The sequence below is a fragment of the Talpa europaea genome (genome assembly GCF_964194135.1).
Source record: "Talpa europaea genome assembly, chromosome: 11".
Classification (NCBI taxonomy): Eukaryota; Metazoa; Chordata; class Mammalia; order Eulipotyphla; family Talpidae; genus Talpa; species Talpa europaea.
In genome coordinates, this window is record NC_140078.1 from 21,451,467 (window position 1) to 21,469,168 (window position 17,702).

Sequence of the window (17,702 nt, forward strand, 5' to 3'; positions counted from 1 at the left end):
AGATTCAAGTCTCATAGAGGTGACAGCCTTTTATTAAACAAATGCAAAATTGTGGTTGTGATAAGTGAAATGGAAAAGTACAAAGTACCTTGAGAATGTATCATGGGAAATCTGACCTAATTCCACATCAAAGATGCTTTACCAAGGAGGTGATCTTCACCTTTGTGGGTCTGAACAGCACGTGTGAGTGGGACAGAGAGCTTGGGGCTGGGAGAGGAATGGGGTTATAACTTGAAACTGGTTGGATAGTTGCCAGGGACCATCCCAGACCCACCTGGTAGGTAATAGTGAGAATTTTAGCTTTCCAAGAACATAGGAAGCCAGTCAAATGGTTTTTAGTGGGTTGGTGACATGCTCAGCTAGGCACTTTGAAAAGTTTTCTCCAACTGTCTGGATGCAGATACAAAGTGAATTGGAAGGGCAATCAGTGTCTGGATGAAGGATATGGTAGTTCCAATTAAGGAGGTAGAAGAAAGAAGTGGATAGATGAGACTTTCTGCATTCCAGGATGTTTTTACTGTGCCAGGCCACATGTCAGCTGCTGAAGATTTAGGGAAGAGAATTATAGGCTGGTGGAATTAGAATGAAGGGAATATCATTATCAAGGAGGAGCACACAGATGCCACAAGGGAAAATAGCTAATTGATGAGCAATTATTCTAAATGCAGTAGCTGTTCACTTAGCAAATATTTTATTAAGTACCTCCTGAATTCAGCATTGGAAATAGGAAGATGATGATATAAATTATTTAGAGCAGTGACTTTCAGACTTTTTTGACTGTGACCTACAGTAACAAGTACATTTTATGGCATGACTAAGAATACATGCAAATACCAAAGCTTCAGAAAACAGTAAACCTTTACTACTTGTGATGTATTCTGACTTTTGAAATATTTCATTCTTTTCATTTAAAAGTATTAACCCTCTAAATTGATTTCTTGATCCATTAGTGAGTTGACTTGCAGTTTGAAAAAGATGTTGATTTAGAGTGGAATCCTTTGTAGCTTTTGATTTCAGATTATAAAATATGCCCTTAACATGTCTGAAAAAGGATTAGTCTTTCCTATTGTATTGAGTTAACTGGCAACTGGTTCTTCTGTTTGTGAAATTTTGGGTCTTGTTTGTTTCTCTGGCTGGATTTGGAAGTACATAGAGAGTAGTGACTTTTAATTATGGATCTTTCAGTACCCAGCACAAGATGCTGGCACAGTGCAGACGCTTAACGATTATTTGTTGAATTGAATAGATATCTTGGGACTAGAAGGTTAGTTGATTGGTTTAAATTAACTTATACTGGAGCCATTCTTGTAAGCATCACAGATGTGGTAGCTGCCAGAGAACAGAAGTTTCATCATGTAGTTGAGAGGTAGCTCAAATAAGTATATTAAACTGGTACCTTTCCTTCTGATTCCATTCTGGGCAAGTGGTCCTGAGCTAACACTGACTTTTAGGAAGTCATTTCACTCCTTGCACTTTTGATTATGTATATGGAAAAGAAGGGAGGCTTGTGGTTGAAAGTTTCACCACTCCAACCTTTTTTAATTTTATAAGGTGGGTTAAATTTTTCTGTCCATTTCTGAGCCTTCTTGAGGCTTGTGGGAAGCTGCATGCATGCCTGATTTAATCAACCTTCTCTACCCTTGAGACTCTTTAGCAGTAAGTTTTAGACAGAGTTATAATTTGGAATGAACCCTCCAGGCTTCTCTGCTTCATCCTCCATTATGAAAGAGAAATCTGAAAACAGATCCCAAGTGGAACGTAGTAACAATATTGGTATCTGGGTTCTAATTTGTGTGGTCTTGTGTGACCTTATGGACCTTGAGTATGTCCTTCTCATGAGTATACCTTTTTAGCTGTGAAATGAGTGTTCTTGTTCATTAAGCCAAACCCCAAAATCCTCCTGAATCTCATTTTCTCATCTGTAAAACAAATGAAGGGCTGTGGTGAGGATTAAAAGATAATTATATCAGTTGTCTAATAAAATATCTGGCACATAGAGAATGCTCAACAAATGAAGTATCCTTACCTAAGTTCTGATTAACTGATTTCTTTCCTTTCAGTTCTGGAAGACAAGACGTGTCCTCCTTTTTGGTCACCTACCACTGGTCCCATGGCCGCCTTGCAGATGGACCCTGAACTTGCCAAGCGACTCTTCTTTGAAGGGGCCACCGTGGTCATCCTAAATATGCCCAAGGGGACAGAGTTTGGGATTGACTACAACTCCTGGGAAGTGGGGCCCAAGTTCCGGGGCGTGAAGATGATCCCACCAGGAATCCATTTCCTCCACTACAGCTCTGTGGACAAAGCCAATCCCAGGGAGGTGGGCCCTCGCATGGGCTTTTTCCTTAGCCTGCAGCAGCGGGGGCTAATGGTCTTGCGCTGGAATGCAGTCCGGGAGGAGGTGGACCTAACCCCAGCCCCAGAGGCTGAGGTGGAAGCCATGAGGGCCAACCTCCAGGAGCTGGACCAGTTCCTGGGACCTTATCCATATGCCACCCTCAAAAAGTGGATCTCACTCACCAACTTCATCAGTGAGGCCACAATGGAGAGGCTGCAACCTGAAAACCGGCAGATCTGTGCCTTCTCAGAGGTGCTACCCGTGCTCTCCATGAAGCATACCAAAGATCGGGTGGGGCAGAATCTACCCCACTGTGGCACCGAATGCAAAAGCTACCAGGAGGGCCTGGCACGGCTGCCTGAAATGAAACCCAGAGCTGGGACAGAGATCCGCTTCTCAGAGCTGCCTACACAGATGTTCCCCGCAGGTGCCTCGCCAGCAGAGATAACCAGGCACAGCATGGACCTGAGCTATGCCCTGGAGACTGTGCTCAGCAAGCAGTTCCCTGGCAGCCCCCAGGATGTACTCGGTGAGGAGACACTGGCTCTTTGGGAGTGGACCAAGGAAGGGGAACATAGTAGGGGGCTTAGAGGAAGGGAGTAAATCTTGGATTATCTAGTCCTTTGGTACCTAAACACAGCTAGGTGGCAGTCTTGCCCAGTACACTCATTAAAGATATAGATGCCCAGGCCTTGCCTCTAAAGACTAATTTAAGAGATTTGGAGTGGGCCCTCAGTAATTTGTCTGTCAGTTTATGTCATAAACAAGCATGCTAGGTGAACCTGATGAAGACAATCTTGTGTTTGGGAACCATCAGTGTGGCCCATCCCCCTGTTTTTTAAGTTAAGTTCAACAAACAAAGGATTTGGCCCTCTAAGTGGCCAAAGTGGGACTCCTGGTTCTCGGTCTTGCACTGCCTCCTCAGTTTGCTCCTGACTGTCTCAACGTGTTGGCTCTCTACTGGCTTAGACCAGGACAGTGATTTTTACTTGTTAGTTTTTATTGTTGTTTCTCCTCCCTTTACTACAAAAATAATACATATTCATCAAAAAAGAAAAACAAGAATAAAATTTACTCCAAAGTCCACTATCTAGGAATAACCATGTTTTACAGTTTGGTGTATTCTATCTTTTCTTCTATTTATCTTTTTCTGTTTCCTTTTAGTCTTTTTTTTAAACTTAATTATATATGCTTGTGATGTATATAATTATTTTTTTTAAAAACAGGATTACTGTATCCTATTTCATAATCTGTTTTAATATAAACATTTTTCCTTGTCACCGAAACAGCCACTCCTTTTTTGTGGCAACTTATTTTCCAGTTTATCAAACTAGCCTACTGCTGATGGACCTTTGAGGTGTTTCTATTTTCCCTCTGATAAGTGTAGCCTAACACATTTCCTTGCGAGTCCTTCAGCACATGTATAGGGTTAAAATGGCTAGAGCAGAGTGTGTGTTGGCAGGAGCCTGTGTGCATCCTTACCCCCAGGGGAAGCTGTTGACATAGTTATGTAGCAAAGTCCTCTTCCAACTGGGTAGGTAAAAATGACATCTTGTTTCATTTTATTTTTCTTTGATTACTGGTAACAGCAAAAATCTTTTACAAATTGTCCCAGTATTTGCATATTTCTCTATTAGAAGGTGAGTGAAAAGTTTGAATATAAGACTTTTTTTATCATTGGCTCAGTTGATCAAAAGGGATATTTTAATGGGTGCATTTTAATGCATTACACAGTATTTTCATTTAATAAGTAATGCTTAGAATTCTGGCTTAACAAATGAACAGAAATCCTATCTCTTAAACATTTCAGTTCTTTAATCTTATGGACAGTTTCCTTGCAGGGATGACTATATCTTTGAACAGCTCTTTAAAATTATTTCTCATCTCACTTTAATTTTAGACTAGCTCAGAAATGCATGAATTTAAATAAATGCCCTAAATTCAAAGAATAAGCTCATATTTTCAGTTGGCTTTATGAGCCAACTGAAAAAGTAAATCATTAACCTCTAACATACAAAGAATATTTGACTATGTTTTGAAAATACTGGTCTTCATACTTTCTACACAGGTCAAATCAAATCATACAAATTAAACTTAGTTCCACAGGTCTTGGGGCGGGAAAGTAGTTTTTTCAGGTCTCTGGAGGTGATAGATACCAAGCTTTTAAGGAGGTAGTGGGTGCATCTGTTCATTTGATGGTCTGAGTCTAGATTACCACAGAAGCCCTCATTAAATTTGAAGCCAGATAGAATGTCTTTGATCAGCAACAGTATATCTTGGCAACCAGAGACCCAGTTGTCCAAGGACAACAGGTCTCTTTGTTTGAAACAGACATCCAGTGGAAATGTGGGAATAATAAAAACTGGTATCTTTGAGGGCTACTTTGTGGCAGGCATTGTTCTAAATGCTTTTTATGTGTTTCATTGATTTATTTAATCTTTACCACCCGCCAGTAAGGAAACAGATATAAACAGGTCAAGTAACTTGCCATGGTCACAACTGTGAAGCGGTGGAGCTGAGATTTGAACCCAGGCAGTTTGGCTCCAGTGCTCAGGTTCTTAGCCACCAAACTGTTTATAGGGATTATACCACATATCCTTGTGATTATAAAAAAATCCAAATCTGGCTGGCAGGCTAACTCTGGAATAAGTACTCACTAATTTTCCTATTCTGGGAGCCTCTAGAGCTATTCCCACTCAATAGGAAATCTGTTTTATCTTCCCATTGAATACATTGCCAAGCATTGCCTGTGTGACCTTGGGCACATCCCTGACCTCGTCTGCATAATAAGACAAATACACCTTTCCTGACTGCTTTGTGGAGTCAAGCTGAGGATTATGTGGTGTAATGCAGCACTTCCCTGATCCTGGAGCAGACAGCTTCATCAGAATCACCTGGGAGCTTATTAGAGCACAGTTACTTTGGCCCATCATCTGTTCTCAATCAGGATCTTTGGGTGTGAGGCTTGGCAGCTTTATTTTTAACAAGCTTTCCTTGTAAATATGATAAGCAGCCAGGTTTAGAATCCACTTGGCATAATATCTATGGATACATTTTGTGAACTCTTTGCCAAGCAAATACTAGGTATACCTCTTCCTTGTAGTCTGATTTTACAACAGTTTGATGTCCTATGCTTGAAATTGTAGCACCTGCTAACTGCAAAACCCCACGCTAGACTCTGTAGGAGTCAAGAATAAAAGGCTGCCATTGCTGAGGAGCAGAACTGGTGAATTGATGACCTCACAGAGTCAGCTGGTTCTCCTCTCCCCCAGGATCATTTCTCCTCTCTGCCTCTTTTAGGTGAACTCCAATTTGCCTTTGTATGCTTCCTGCTGGGAAATGTGTATGAGGCATTTGAGCACTGGAAGCGGCTCCTGAACCTTCTGTGCCGGTCAGAAGAAGCCATGGTGAAGCACAATACCCTGTACATCAACCTCATCTCTATCCTGTACCATCAGCTTGGAGAGATCCCCGCCGATTTCTTTGTGGATATTGTCTCCCAGAACAACTTTCTCACCAGCACCTTACAGGTGAGAAGTCCTTTGGCTGACATTCATGTGGGTTAGCACCCTCAGAAGGTTGCCTCTGTGTTTCTTGCTGTTCTTTCATCACCTAAAGGTTTCTAGATTTCAGTTTCCTAATCTTGGGTTGTCTTTCAGTTCTCTCTCCTACTTGTAAGCTTCTTGATGCCAGAGACCTTCTCTGTATCACCCAATCCCTGCCTTATCTCTAGATGTCTAGCACTGGGGTACTTGGAATTTGAATCACCTCCCAGCCTCTGAGTTACTCAGCTCAAAACAGTTTTTCTCTCCCCCTGTAGCTGTAAGTTGCTGCAACCCAGTAGGACAGTTTGAAGCTTGTTATTCCCAGGGAAACATCTGCAGCTCCTTAGATCTCATTTAAGCATTAAAGTAACTTTGATTTCCTGTTCAAACAAAATGTGCCAGTTTCTGCAGAGATTCTCTGACAGAAAAAGTGAAATTTGCTTTTAACTTGGCAATTAAATTTTCATTATGAGTGGTAATTAGGGAAGAAGCTTCAAACAACTTACAATCTTCATCCTGTGCTATTTCCTCCCTTTGCAAACAGATTAGCTTCCTTTATGTTCTTGGGACAGCCCCTGTCACTCACATTTTGTAACTTTCCCAAGAGTAGAAGAGACAGACAGAACCTGCAAGCTGTCATTTCCATACTTTCTGCTCTCCAAGCTGCTTTCTTTCTCCCTGTGTGTGAGACCCCACAAGGCCTGCTCCTTACAATGTGGTGAGCTCTTATTCTACCCAGGGTAAGGGAAGGAACGAACATTTGTTAAATGCCATGGGTTTCAGATGCCATGTTTATCACACTATAGCAATTCCCTCATTTATTTTCTCTTGGGGATCCTGTAAGTCAGGGAATATTATTCCCATTTTATAAATGAGAACACTGAGACTCAGAAAGGTTAAATCATTTACATATGGTCACACAGCTGGTAAGTGATAGAGTCAGGGTTTATTTACAAGTCTGAAATCTTGGTCTAGGGATATCCTTGTACCCCTGTGTACTGAATACGATGTAGATTCCCCCCAAGAGGATTCTTGACTCACGTTGGTGGAGACACCATCAGGGACCTGTTTCTCAGAGATACAGAACACTTTTCTAAAACCAACGTACTCTGAGTCCCTGTGAGCAGGCAGCTAACTTAAAACTGGCAGTTGGAGGGCGGGTGCCGACCATAGGGATGAGTCAGTCAAGCTGATGTCTTGAGCCTGGTATGCTCCACTTCAGAAGAGTTATAAAACTGCCCTTTTATTGGTTCTTGATGTAACAGAAATTAAATCCCTTTATCCTTCCTCTGCAGAGGAAACCCCCCCCCCGCCCCCAAAGTGGGTTGTAATTTGCAGAGCAGGGGAAGGAGGCATCAAGCTGCCACCTCGTCATAATGCGTTAGTACTGTCACACAGTATAGGGGTCACACTGTGTTGCTGGTTGTCCTGACCATTGTCATTGTCAGTGCAACCAACAGCTAAGCACTAATTGCTGAGACTTTGTTGCCAACAATGATTTACCAGGCAGAAAAAGGGCCCAGCTGGATTGCTAGATGCCCAGGTGGAGTTTGCAAAGCTGATAGCTGGAAGAATCTGTCTTTGGACTTTCCACCAAGAAAATTTGATGTCATTATTTGGAAAATCCAGGACATGGACCTTTAAAAAAATTCATCATCACATTTTTTTGAGCATCCCTTTCTTTATATACAGTACTCTCATGTAAGTACTGAAGAATACATACATGAGTTAGCCAGAGTTCCTGCCCTCAAGGGATTTGTTCATTGATTTAGCAGGTGTTTGATGAGCACCTCCTATATACAAGGTCCAGTTCTAGGACTGGGAATATGACTTTAAGTAAATTTGTTGGTGATTGGAGCTTATATTTTGGTGGTAAAGTAAGCAAATGTATTGCCTAAATAAATCCAGATACTGATAAGTGTTTTAGAAGGCAGGCCTGTCCCTGGTACCATTTCCTTAACCAAGGCCTTTTGCTCTCATCCTGGCTCTCCTCACTTCTGGGCCTTCCTCTTCAGCCCAGTGCTCTCCCATACTGCCCTCTGAGTCGGTGCTCTGAAATGCAGCTCTGAGCCTATTTTTCCATAGCTTCTTATTGTCTAGAAAGTTAAAGGCCAAACACAATTCACAAGTCTCCTTCTGACCTGGCTTCTAGCTTCCCCTTCCTCTCCCTGTTTTCTCCCCATCAACTCCAGCAACAGTGGTCTTCTCACAAGCTCCCATATATGCCATGATCTTTCATGCCTTCGTTTTTTTAATTTATTGTTAAAACATGTAACTTGAGATCTGCTCTTAAAATTTTAAGTGTACAGTATTGTTAACTATAGGCACAGCAGATCTCCAGACCTTTTTCACCTGGCACAACTGAAACTTTGCACCCATGTTTCATGCCTTCTTAACTGAATCTGATTCCCGCCCCTACCTGGTATGTACTTGTTCATCCTGCCCTGTAAAGTTATTCCTGATCTCTCATCCTTCCAAACTGTTAGCCTACTTTGTACTTGTCACTGTTATATTGCACAGGCTGTGCTTGCTGAAATGTATGTGTTGTCTGCCTGAATTCCCCACTGAGCCATGAGCTTTTATCCACAGCTTATTTTTTGTTCATCTGGTTATTTTCAACACCTAATGGAGACCTAACACTTGCTTTGTATTATTTGTTGTTTTTAGATGGATAGAATGTATAATTCCTTTGGCAACATAAATAGATGACCCTGATATGATAGGTACAAAAAGTAAAGTCTGATCAAAGGGCATTAGGAGTGCCAAAGAGGATTGGTTAATTCAGACTGAAATTTAGATTTGAGGGTATAGAAGATCAGGAAAGGCATTTTGCGAAGGGGGGCATTGAAACGTGAAGGATGACTGAGATTTCAGCAGACCCAATGTGGAAAAGATGTTACAAAACTTTTTTTAATGAAGAGTTATGTTGATGCAATCTTGACAGTGAGAATCCAGTCTCCCCACACAGAAGCACTCAATCAGAGTGTTTGTGAGTGAATGATTCAGCCCATAAAAGCCTTCGTCAGCTAGACGCCTGCTTTCCCCCCAGGTAGTCAAGTAAGTGGCAGTGGCTTTCTTACTTAGGAACTTAAATGACTACTACCCATGGAGAGAGACTGGTGTTTGTATATATAAGCTCTTAAAGAAAGCCACATTAGCTTGTATAAAATCAGCCATGTAATGGTCTCCGCCGTTAGACGTCCCTCTGAATAGATGCCATGGGTTTTTACAAATCCTGTGGATTTAGCTTGAATTAAAAATTATTTGTTTTCCAAAAATAGATACCATTTTTCCTCTGACTTAAAGCAACTTGAGTCACCATAATTTGTTTAAAACCAATGAAAGGATAATCTGAATTTAATGGTATGTTAGAAAGTAAGTTATGCACAAAATAGGGATTCTTGTTGCTGATTGTACAGCATTTAGGCATATTGTCACATAACCTATTTTTTTTTTTAAATACTTTTAGTTGCAATAGGCCATATATGCTTTCCAGCTACATGTCTTGCCATTATTCTGAAAACCAGTGTCCATCTTTAACTCTTGAGGGAAAACGTTGTTCTGACAGGTCTATAGTATTTTTTATCATAACACCTGCTATGATGAATTTTACCTACTCCTGTACCTTCTGCATTCAACTGTGTTTCTTCACGTATTGTGCATTGTCTCATTTAGCCCTCACAGTAATTCTAGAAGTTTAAAAAAAAATTCCCTTTTTATGGATGAGGAAATAGAATCAAAGAGATCAAACAATTTTACCTAAGATCAACAAAGCTGGTGGATGGCAAGACCGAGCTTTGATTTTAAAGCCTGTGGTGGACTCCTATACATGATTAGAACTCCAGGTGCAACTGCCCAGATTCTTTAAACAGATCTCAAAAGACATGATTCCTATTGCCTTTCACCCTCCTGGTAATCAGTGGGAAGTGATAATCTCTCTTTTACACCACTTTCTTTTTCTGTAAGTGGAAATAATTTGTTCTACCTCTGCCTCGGTTTCATTCTAAGTTGAATAATCACTTGGAAATTGAAAAAAATGAGGAAATTTCATCTTTTTGGTCTAGCAATAAAATAGGATAGTCTAGTGACTCAGCTACCTACCTTGATATTTTTAATTTCTCAAGGTGACGTAACTGAGCTCTGTTTATTTAACTTGAGTTTATAAGAAAGCTTTCATATTTCTAACTAAAGTGATTTACAGTTTTATAGCATATCGACTTAGTGATTAAACTACTAATTTTTTTTTATATTTAAAGAAGAACACCCAATGGGTGTGCTTTTAGTTTTAGATAATGGCCATTATCTAAATTACGTTTTCAAAAGTATTTTAAAAATATTTTTGATTAATCTTCTAATATTAAGATGATTAGCTTCCCAGTGATGTTAAATTTACTTGGTTTCACTTTAGTAAATAAATTAATATTACTAAGTTTTCTGAAGAGGACATAAAAGTAATGTAAAAATAAGAGAATTTTTTAAAAGTAAAATTTTGTTTGAAAGCTGGATACTGTTTAAACATCTCTTTTATGAGTTGTGAGGTACTTTTTACAAACCAAGTTTGTAAACTGTAGGGACAAAAATAGATGAGTGGATGCCAGGGCCTGGGGATAGGGGAAGGTTTGACCACCAAGGGGCAGCATGAGGGAGCTTTTTGGAGTGAGGAGAATGTTCTGTGTCCTGATCGTGGTGGTGGTTACTCAGATCTATGTGAGCTTTCAAACTCATAGACTTGGATGCCAAAAGAAAAACTTGTCAACACTCACCTGTCTTGATTATATAAGATTGTGGTTGCATGGGTGTATACATTTGTCAAAATGAATCAAGCACTTAAGTTGGGTACATTTAATTGAATGTGAATTATACCTCAATAAAGTAGATTTTTTTTTTAAAGTCGGCTTGGTCTGGGGCCTGGAGAATTATGGAGGAAACAGTTCCCAAACCTTTGGATCTCCAAGCCTCTTGACTCCCCACACGGTGCCGCTAGAAGTAGCACATCTGTGTCAAAACAAAAGACGTTCTTGGTAGAGAAAAAGGATTAATATTTCCCTACTTACCTATATCTTGCTTGACATTTATTACTTGCTCAGCTTTTATCATCATCCTCATTTGTACAATGGGAATAGTCATTTCCTATCCTTCATCCTCCCAGGTTTGTAGTAAAGATTAAATTGATAAGTTCTTTAAAAAGAACAAAGCACTTTTCAATTTAGAGGCGTCTTCTGAGTCTTCTGTTACACCTATCTCTGGTTGATTTTACTCCCAGGCAGTGTGGTGGGTGGGAAGGAGGAGTGGTGAGTGTGAGCTCAGCCTGTTCCAGCTCTCATCGCTGGTCATTGCCAAATGCAGTGCAATCCTTGCATCTCATTAGTATTGAGGAACAGAGATTGGAGCAGTTCATTTTGACTTGGGCTTTTATAAGATGCATGTCACAAGGAGATGACTTGTGAGCTGGTAGCTTTCAGGGACCAGATAAATAAGTCACTTCATCTCCAGGATGAGTCCCTTATTCTGTCCAGCATCATTACATAATTATCGAACAATTATTTGATGCCAGACACTATGTAAAAGGGAACAAAAAAATAGATTTTTATAGAACCAATAGTCTTTATTCTTTTGAACATTTAATGGGTCTTTTTTAATATGTCAGGCTGTGCCAGGAGTGTGGAATGCAGGAGTAAAAGAGAATCACTGCTTTGGAGTTGCTCCTCATCTTTTGGGGGAACTCAACAGTGAATGGACTGTTACCTGACTGAGGTTGAGGCTATCTTCCATGTAACCCTGGGCGCTGGGCAAACGCAGAGGGACACCTGTTCCATCCCTGGTCTGGGAAGACATCCTATAGAAAGTGATATCTGAGCTGAGCCTGGGTCACTAGTAGAAAAAGCACAGAATGGAAGGATGTTAGAAGCAGAGGGAAACGCATAGACACATGGAGCACAGAAGAGATAGTAGAGTATGTTTGGGCAGCTATTCAATGTGGCTGCAAAGGAGGGAATGTGTAGACAGTAGTACAGTTGACTCTGTAAGGGGGGGGACACAGAAAGGGGCTTTTGTTAATTCAGTTTAGCAGGTCCCCAGGACCTCTGGGGGATAGACCCATGGTGTGTAGGAACTCTCGGGCTATTTCAGTTTGAAACAAGAGTTCTGTGCATCCCATACCAGACCCCGCCCTAGAGTTTAGCAGTGTTCCACACTCAGTGCTTGATGGCAGCTCCTTTTGCTGCTTACAGACAGGCCTCAGATTTCCCCAATGCCCTCTCACCATCAGGCTCACACAGCCCCTCTAATTAGTTATTGATCTAGCATTTTTGATTTTTGTTGTGAGTGTGCTTCTTGTTTCTATATTTAGTCAATTCCCAAGTTAATGAAACCAAATTCTGTAGGACCCCTCCCCCCCATCACTTCTGTCCCTGCTACCACTAGGACAGAATGACTCCAGTGAAAATGAATTCCACTCTTCCTGCTAACAGACATTGGAGAAGAATGTAGGAGGGGCATTGTCCATGGTCAACTACAGAGTATGTCTGTTGCCTTTGTCAAGTCAGGGTTCCTGGAGCCCAGATTTCATCCTTGACAAAGGTCAGCTATAGTACAAGAGTGATGTGAACCAAAGAGTTTCTTTGACACTCATGCTCCAATGTCTGCAGGTGGTCCTTGAAGATCCTTTAGTGATAGTCTGGGAAACCACTCCATCCTTCCTGGATAGTTTTGATACAGTCATTTAACTTCTCAGCCTCTACTCCCATGAAATAGGCATTTTCTTCTCAAGACTTTGTGAGGATCTACTGGGATACTCTGAAATTTCTTTGAAGATAGTAAAATAGTATGAGAAGGAATAATGGGTTTGCCATTATTCTTAGAAGAATTTGGGATCCAGTATAATCTGGAATGGGATTTCAGATGTAGTGAAAATTATTATTCTGCCTCTTGATCATGAAACTGAATTAAAAAGAAAACAAATCGGGCCTCCCCAGTGGCGCAGCGGTTGAGCGCTGGGTTGCGAAGCTGCCCGCAGCCTCTGCAGCGCCGGTTCAATCCCCGGCTGCTCCCCGGCCACCAGAGGAGGGTCCCACATGGCGCGCAGACCTCTCCTGCCGCCCGCTGCTCCCCTCTGCAGTGTACTTCAGCCCTTCTGCCTGCTCTGCTCCCCGCTCTGGCTCTGGTGAATTCTCTCGCCCTCCCGTGCTTCTGACTGTTCCCAGTGCTTGTATAAAGAAATAAATGAATGAATTAATGAATGAATAAATCTTAAAAAAAAAAAGAAAACAAATCAAGGAATTAATATCCAGAACATATAAAGAGTTCTGAGAGCTCAGCAACAAAAAGAACCTGATTAAAAAATGGACAAAGGACTTGACAAATGACTGATAAGTATATGAAAAGACATGCAACATCACTAGTCATTATGGAAATGCAAAGCAAAACCACAATGAGATACGACTTTATACCCATTAGGAAGGCTATTATCAAAAAGAGAAATTGAAAGTCAGGTGTTGGCAAGAATGTGAAGAAATTTTTCATTGTTGGTGGGATTATAAAATGGCATAGGCACTTGAAAACAGCATGGCATTTTTCAAAACATTAAACAGAGAATTACCTTATGATCCAGGAATTCCTGGGTATATACCAAAAGAATTGAAAGAGTTGATTCGAAGAGATATTTGTATACCCATGTTGATAGCAGCCTTATTTGTAATAGCCAAAAGGTGGAAGCACCCCAAATGGCCATTGAGAGATGAATGGAAAACAAAATGTGGTATATAAGTAAAATGGAATGTTACTCAACTTTCTTTTTTTTTTTTTTTTTTTTAAGATTTATTTATTTATTTATTTATACAAGCACTGGGTACAGTCAGAAGCGCGGGAGGGTGAGAGAATTCACCAGAGCCAGAGCGGGGAGCAGAGCAGGCAGAAGGACCGAAGCACACTGCTGAGGGGAGCAGCGGGCGGCAGGAGAGGTCTGCGCACCGTGTGGGACTCTCCTCCGGTGGCCAGGGAGCAGCCGGGGATCGAACCGGCGCTGCAGAGGCTGCAGGCAGCTTCGCAACCCAGCGCTCAACCGCTGCGCCACCTGGGAGGTCCATTACTCAACTTTAAAAAGAAAGGAGGGCCTCCCTGGTGGCACAAGGGTTAAGATGCAACCTGTGAAGCTATCCACAGCCACTGCAGCATAAGTTTGATCCCTGGCCAGGGACCTACCCACATGGCACAGCAGACCTCTCCTGCCTCACCTGCTGCTCCCCTCAGCGGTGTACTTTGATCAATCTGCTTGTTCTGTTCCCCACTCTGTCTCTAGTGAATTCTCTCACCCCTGTGTCTCTGGCCTGTGCCTCAGCTTTTGTATGCATAAATAAATAAATCTTTTAAAAAAAATAAAAAGAAAGGAAATTCTAGCACAGGCTACAAAATGAATGAACCTTGAGGACATTATGCTGAATGAAATAAGCCAGGTAAAGGGAACAATCATACTGTACAATTCCACTTACACGAAGTATGTAAGAGTCATCAGACTCATAGACAGAAAGTAGAATGGTGGTCTCCAAGAGTTGGGGGAGGGAAAACATCTGGGAAGATGAAAAAGTTTTGGAGGATGTGGTAGTGGTTGCACAGTGTTGTGAATGTGCTTAATATTGCACTGATTGTACACTTAAAAACAGTTAAAACAGCAAATATTATGTATATTTAGCATAATTTTTAAAAGGTTAATGTAAAAATGTAAGTTTTATGTTTTGTGTATATTACCTAAAAAACCGCATCAAAGACAGTTTTTAAGGGGAATAGAAAACTCAGACTGGCAGCCTGTGCCCCATTTAGATTAGAGCAGCAATTCATTCTCTCAGCGTTGGCTTAGGGCCTGGGACTTTATGGGACCCAAGGGCTTATAAGCCCCCAAAGCCTTTCGTAGTACCAGCTGGTAGAGCTGCTACCTCTTTCTCTGAGTTATTGCCCAGGTGCCCAGTAGATCCCCCCAGGGGTTGGGGTCATATGGTAATAGCCCCCCTACTGGCCTTACTCCCAGTGGGGCATGTCTGCCCAGGATAGTAATTTTCCATTCTAGTCCTGCCCCAGCTTCTCAGCTGGGTTTGGACCTTCCTTCTTGGTTTGGGGGGAGCACAGCAGGTGTCCTGGGCCTGTGCCAGCAGCAGCTGATCCACCCGCCCCAGAGAGCTGAACGCCATGAGGAAATTTCCACAGCTTTCTCGGCCCCCTCTGTGTTCTCAGGAGTGACTTATCCTCTGTTCTCTGTAGGTTTTCTTTTCCTCTGCCTGCAGCATTGCAGTGGATGCTACTCTGAGGCAGAAAGCTGAAAAGTTCCAAGCTCACCTGACCAAGAAGTTCCGGTGGGACTTTGAGGCGGAGCCTGAGGACTGTGCCCCCGTGGTGGTAGAGCTCCCTGAGGGTGCGGAGACCGGCTAACTGGGAAAGCTCAGCCCTGGGAGACTCCTTCCCACATGGTCGCAGTCCTGGCCTCTCTATCACCCCTTCCTACAGGAACTTGCCGGAGCAGCAGTCCTACCGGATTCTACAAAGGTGGAGCCAGCCAGAAATCCTTCCCTTAGTAATAAGTAAGTTCCATTAGTGCCAAAGAAGCTGTATTCACCCTGAAGGCACTTTCGTGGGTTCCAGTCAACCTGGACTTGGTGCTAACCTTACTGGATTCCAAATGGGCTCTTCCGAAGCTCCTGGGAGAGACCTGCCTCAGCAGCTATCTACTTGCTTCTGAATGAGAAAAAAGAACAACCAAAGCCAAGGAAAACAGATTTGCTTACTACAGAGTATGATTAGAAAACAAGAAACCCTGGACTGCCCCACAAGTCTGAGATGTCAGTTGGTGACTGTTTTGAAGAGAAGTTTTGAAGGCTAACAGGGAATGAGCCAGAATTTCTGCCTGCCCCTTGTTGAGTGGATATATGTCACAGAAAATTTGGCCATGTTTTTCCAGGAGCTCCAAATTGGGAAGGGTATAACACTGAAAGTGTTTGAGTCTTGATTCTTACTTTCTCCATCTAAGTCCCATTTCCCTGTCCAGAGGTCCCTGTGGGCAATCTTCCAAGATTTCTGTGGTCCCTGAGCTCAGAGTCCTAGCAGGTGCCACTCCCTTCCCACGCGTTCCATTCTGAGGCCCAAACCCAGATGTGGGACTTGGCGACCTACCTTGTGGCCCCAGTCCTCACTAGAACCACCGTGACTATTTCTGATGACCTGGGGGTTCAACAACAAAAGGAAAGGTCCTTGCTCTATGCCTCTTCTTGCAAGCTCTAGAGATGACCTGGCTAGTCTAGATTCTCCCCATTGTGCTCTGGAGACATCAGCCACTGAAGTAATGACACACTGGTTATGTGGGAGTCGTCAGAGCATTCCCTTTGTGCACACAGGCCCTGCCACCCTGACCTTGTACTGTACTGTGGTCAGATTCCCTTTGCCCTTTCTTTCCAAGACTGTTTCCTTTCCAGGTTTTGGAAGAAGAATTCCTGCTGGTTAAGACTTAAGGATCCACTTGTTTCCTTGGAGATATTTTTCCAAGAGCATAATGTACATTAAAGTGTTTTGAGTTGAGACTAAATCCCCTTGTGTGAGTCTCTCTTGCAGTTAATCTGCTCAATTTCCAGAGCAGCCAGGCCACTATTGGTGGATACATTTCCTCTGTACTGAGTGCCCAGGAAACCCTGTCCAATCTTTGCCAGCTGTGGAGGACGCAAGCTTCGAGCGTTACCCTCCATTACCAGTGGAGTTGCTGAGACAGGCACACTCGAAGGAAGGAATGCTACCCTGTCTAGTAGTCACCCCATCTACGCTTTCCCTCAGTTATTTCACTTTGCGCTTCTCAGTTACCCACAGTCAGCTGTAATCTGAAAACTTTATACTTAGGATATTTTGAAAGCGATGACATTCATATAACTTTTATTGCAGTGTATCATAATTGTTCTATTAATCTGTGCCCAATTTATAAATTCAGCTTTATCATAGGTATGTATCTATATGTATAAAAAAATCATACAGGGCCTCCCCTGGTGGTGCAGCAGTTGAGCCCTGGGCTGTGAGGCTGCCCGCAGCCTCTGCAGCGCCGGTTTGATCCCCGGCTGCCGGCAAAAGTCCCAAATGGCACGAGAGACCCCTCTTGCCGTGCCCGCTGCTTCCCTCAGCAGTGTATTTCTGTCAGTCTGCCTGTTCTGTTCCCTGCTCTGGCTCTGGTGAATTCTCTCACCCTCCCGCACTTCTGACTGTACCCAGTGCTTGTATAAATAAATAAATCTTTAAAAAAAAAATCATACATGGGGTTTGGTACAACCCACATTTTTCAGGCATCCACTGGGGGGTCTTGCACTACATTCCCTGCACCCACTGAGGCTGGGCCTGGGGGAGATGGGGAAGAGTGGGAAGCAGGGGCTTGTGTGAATTTGCTATTTTCCTCCCCCAAACCTGTCCAGAACTACTTGGAGCTTGTTAAAAGTGTAGATTCCAAAGGAATGAAGTCCTTATTCACACTACCACGTGCGTAGATGGGCCTAGAAAACAGTGCTAAGGAACCAGTTTCAAAGACCATGTATTGTATGACTCCGTTCATATGAATTGTCCAAAATGAGCAAATCCATAGTGAGGGAAATGTGAGTGGTTATAAGGGGATAGGAAAGTAGGGAATAGAGAATTCACTGGGAATGGATATGGGGTTTCTTTTTGGAGTGATGAAAAGTTTGTGGAGTTAGTGGTGATAGTTGCACAATCTTAAAATGCTAAAACTACTGAGTGTACATTTTAAGATGGTGAATTTTATGCTGTGTAAATTATTTCTCAATTGTAATATCTAAAACTGCAGATTC

The 17,702-nt window shown here is 42.3% G+C and overlaps 1 protein-coding gene across 1 annotated transcript; it reads left to right on the forward strand.

Annotated features, from left to right (window-relative positions):
• Window positions 1–2,089: 2,089 nt before the first annotated feature.
• AAR2 (AAR2 splicing factor) lies at window positions 2,090–15,300 on the forward strand (the record flags this gene model as incomplete). Its single annotated transcript, XM_084246818.1, has 3 exons — window positions 2,090–2,867; window positions 5,639–5,868; window positions 15,133–15,300. The coding sequence occupies exons 1-3, from the start codon at window positions 2,111–2,113 to the stop codon at window positions 15,298–15,300; spliced, it is 1,155 nt and encodes a 384-aa protein (XP_084102944.1). The 5' UTR covers window positions 2,090–2,110.
• Window positions 15,301–17,702: the final 2,402 nt, after the last annotated feature.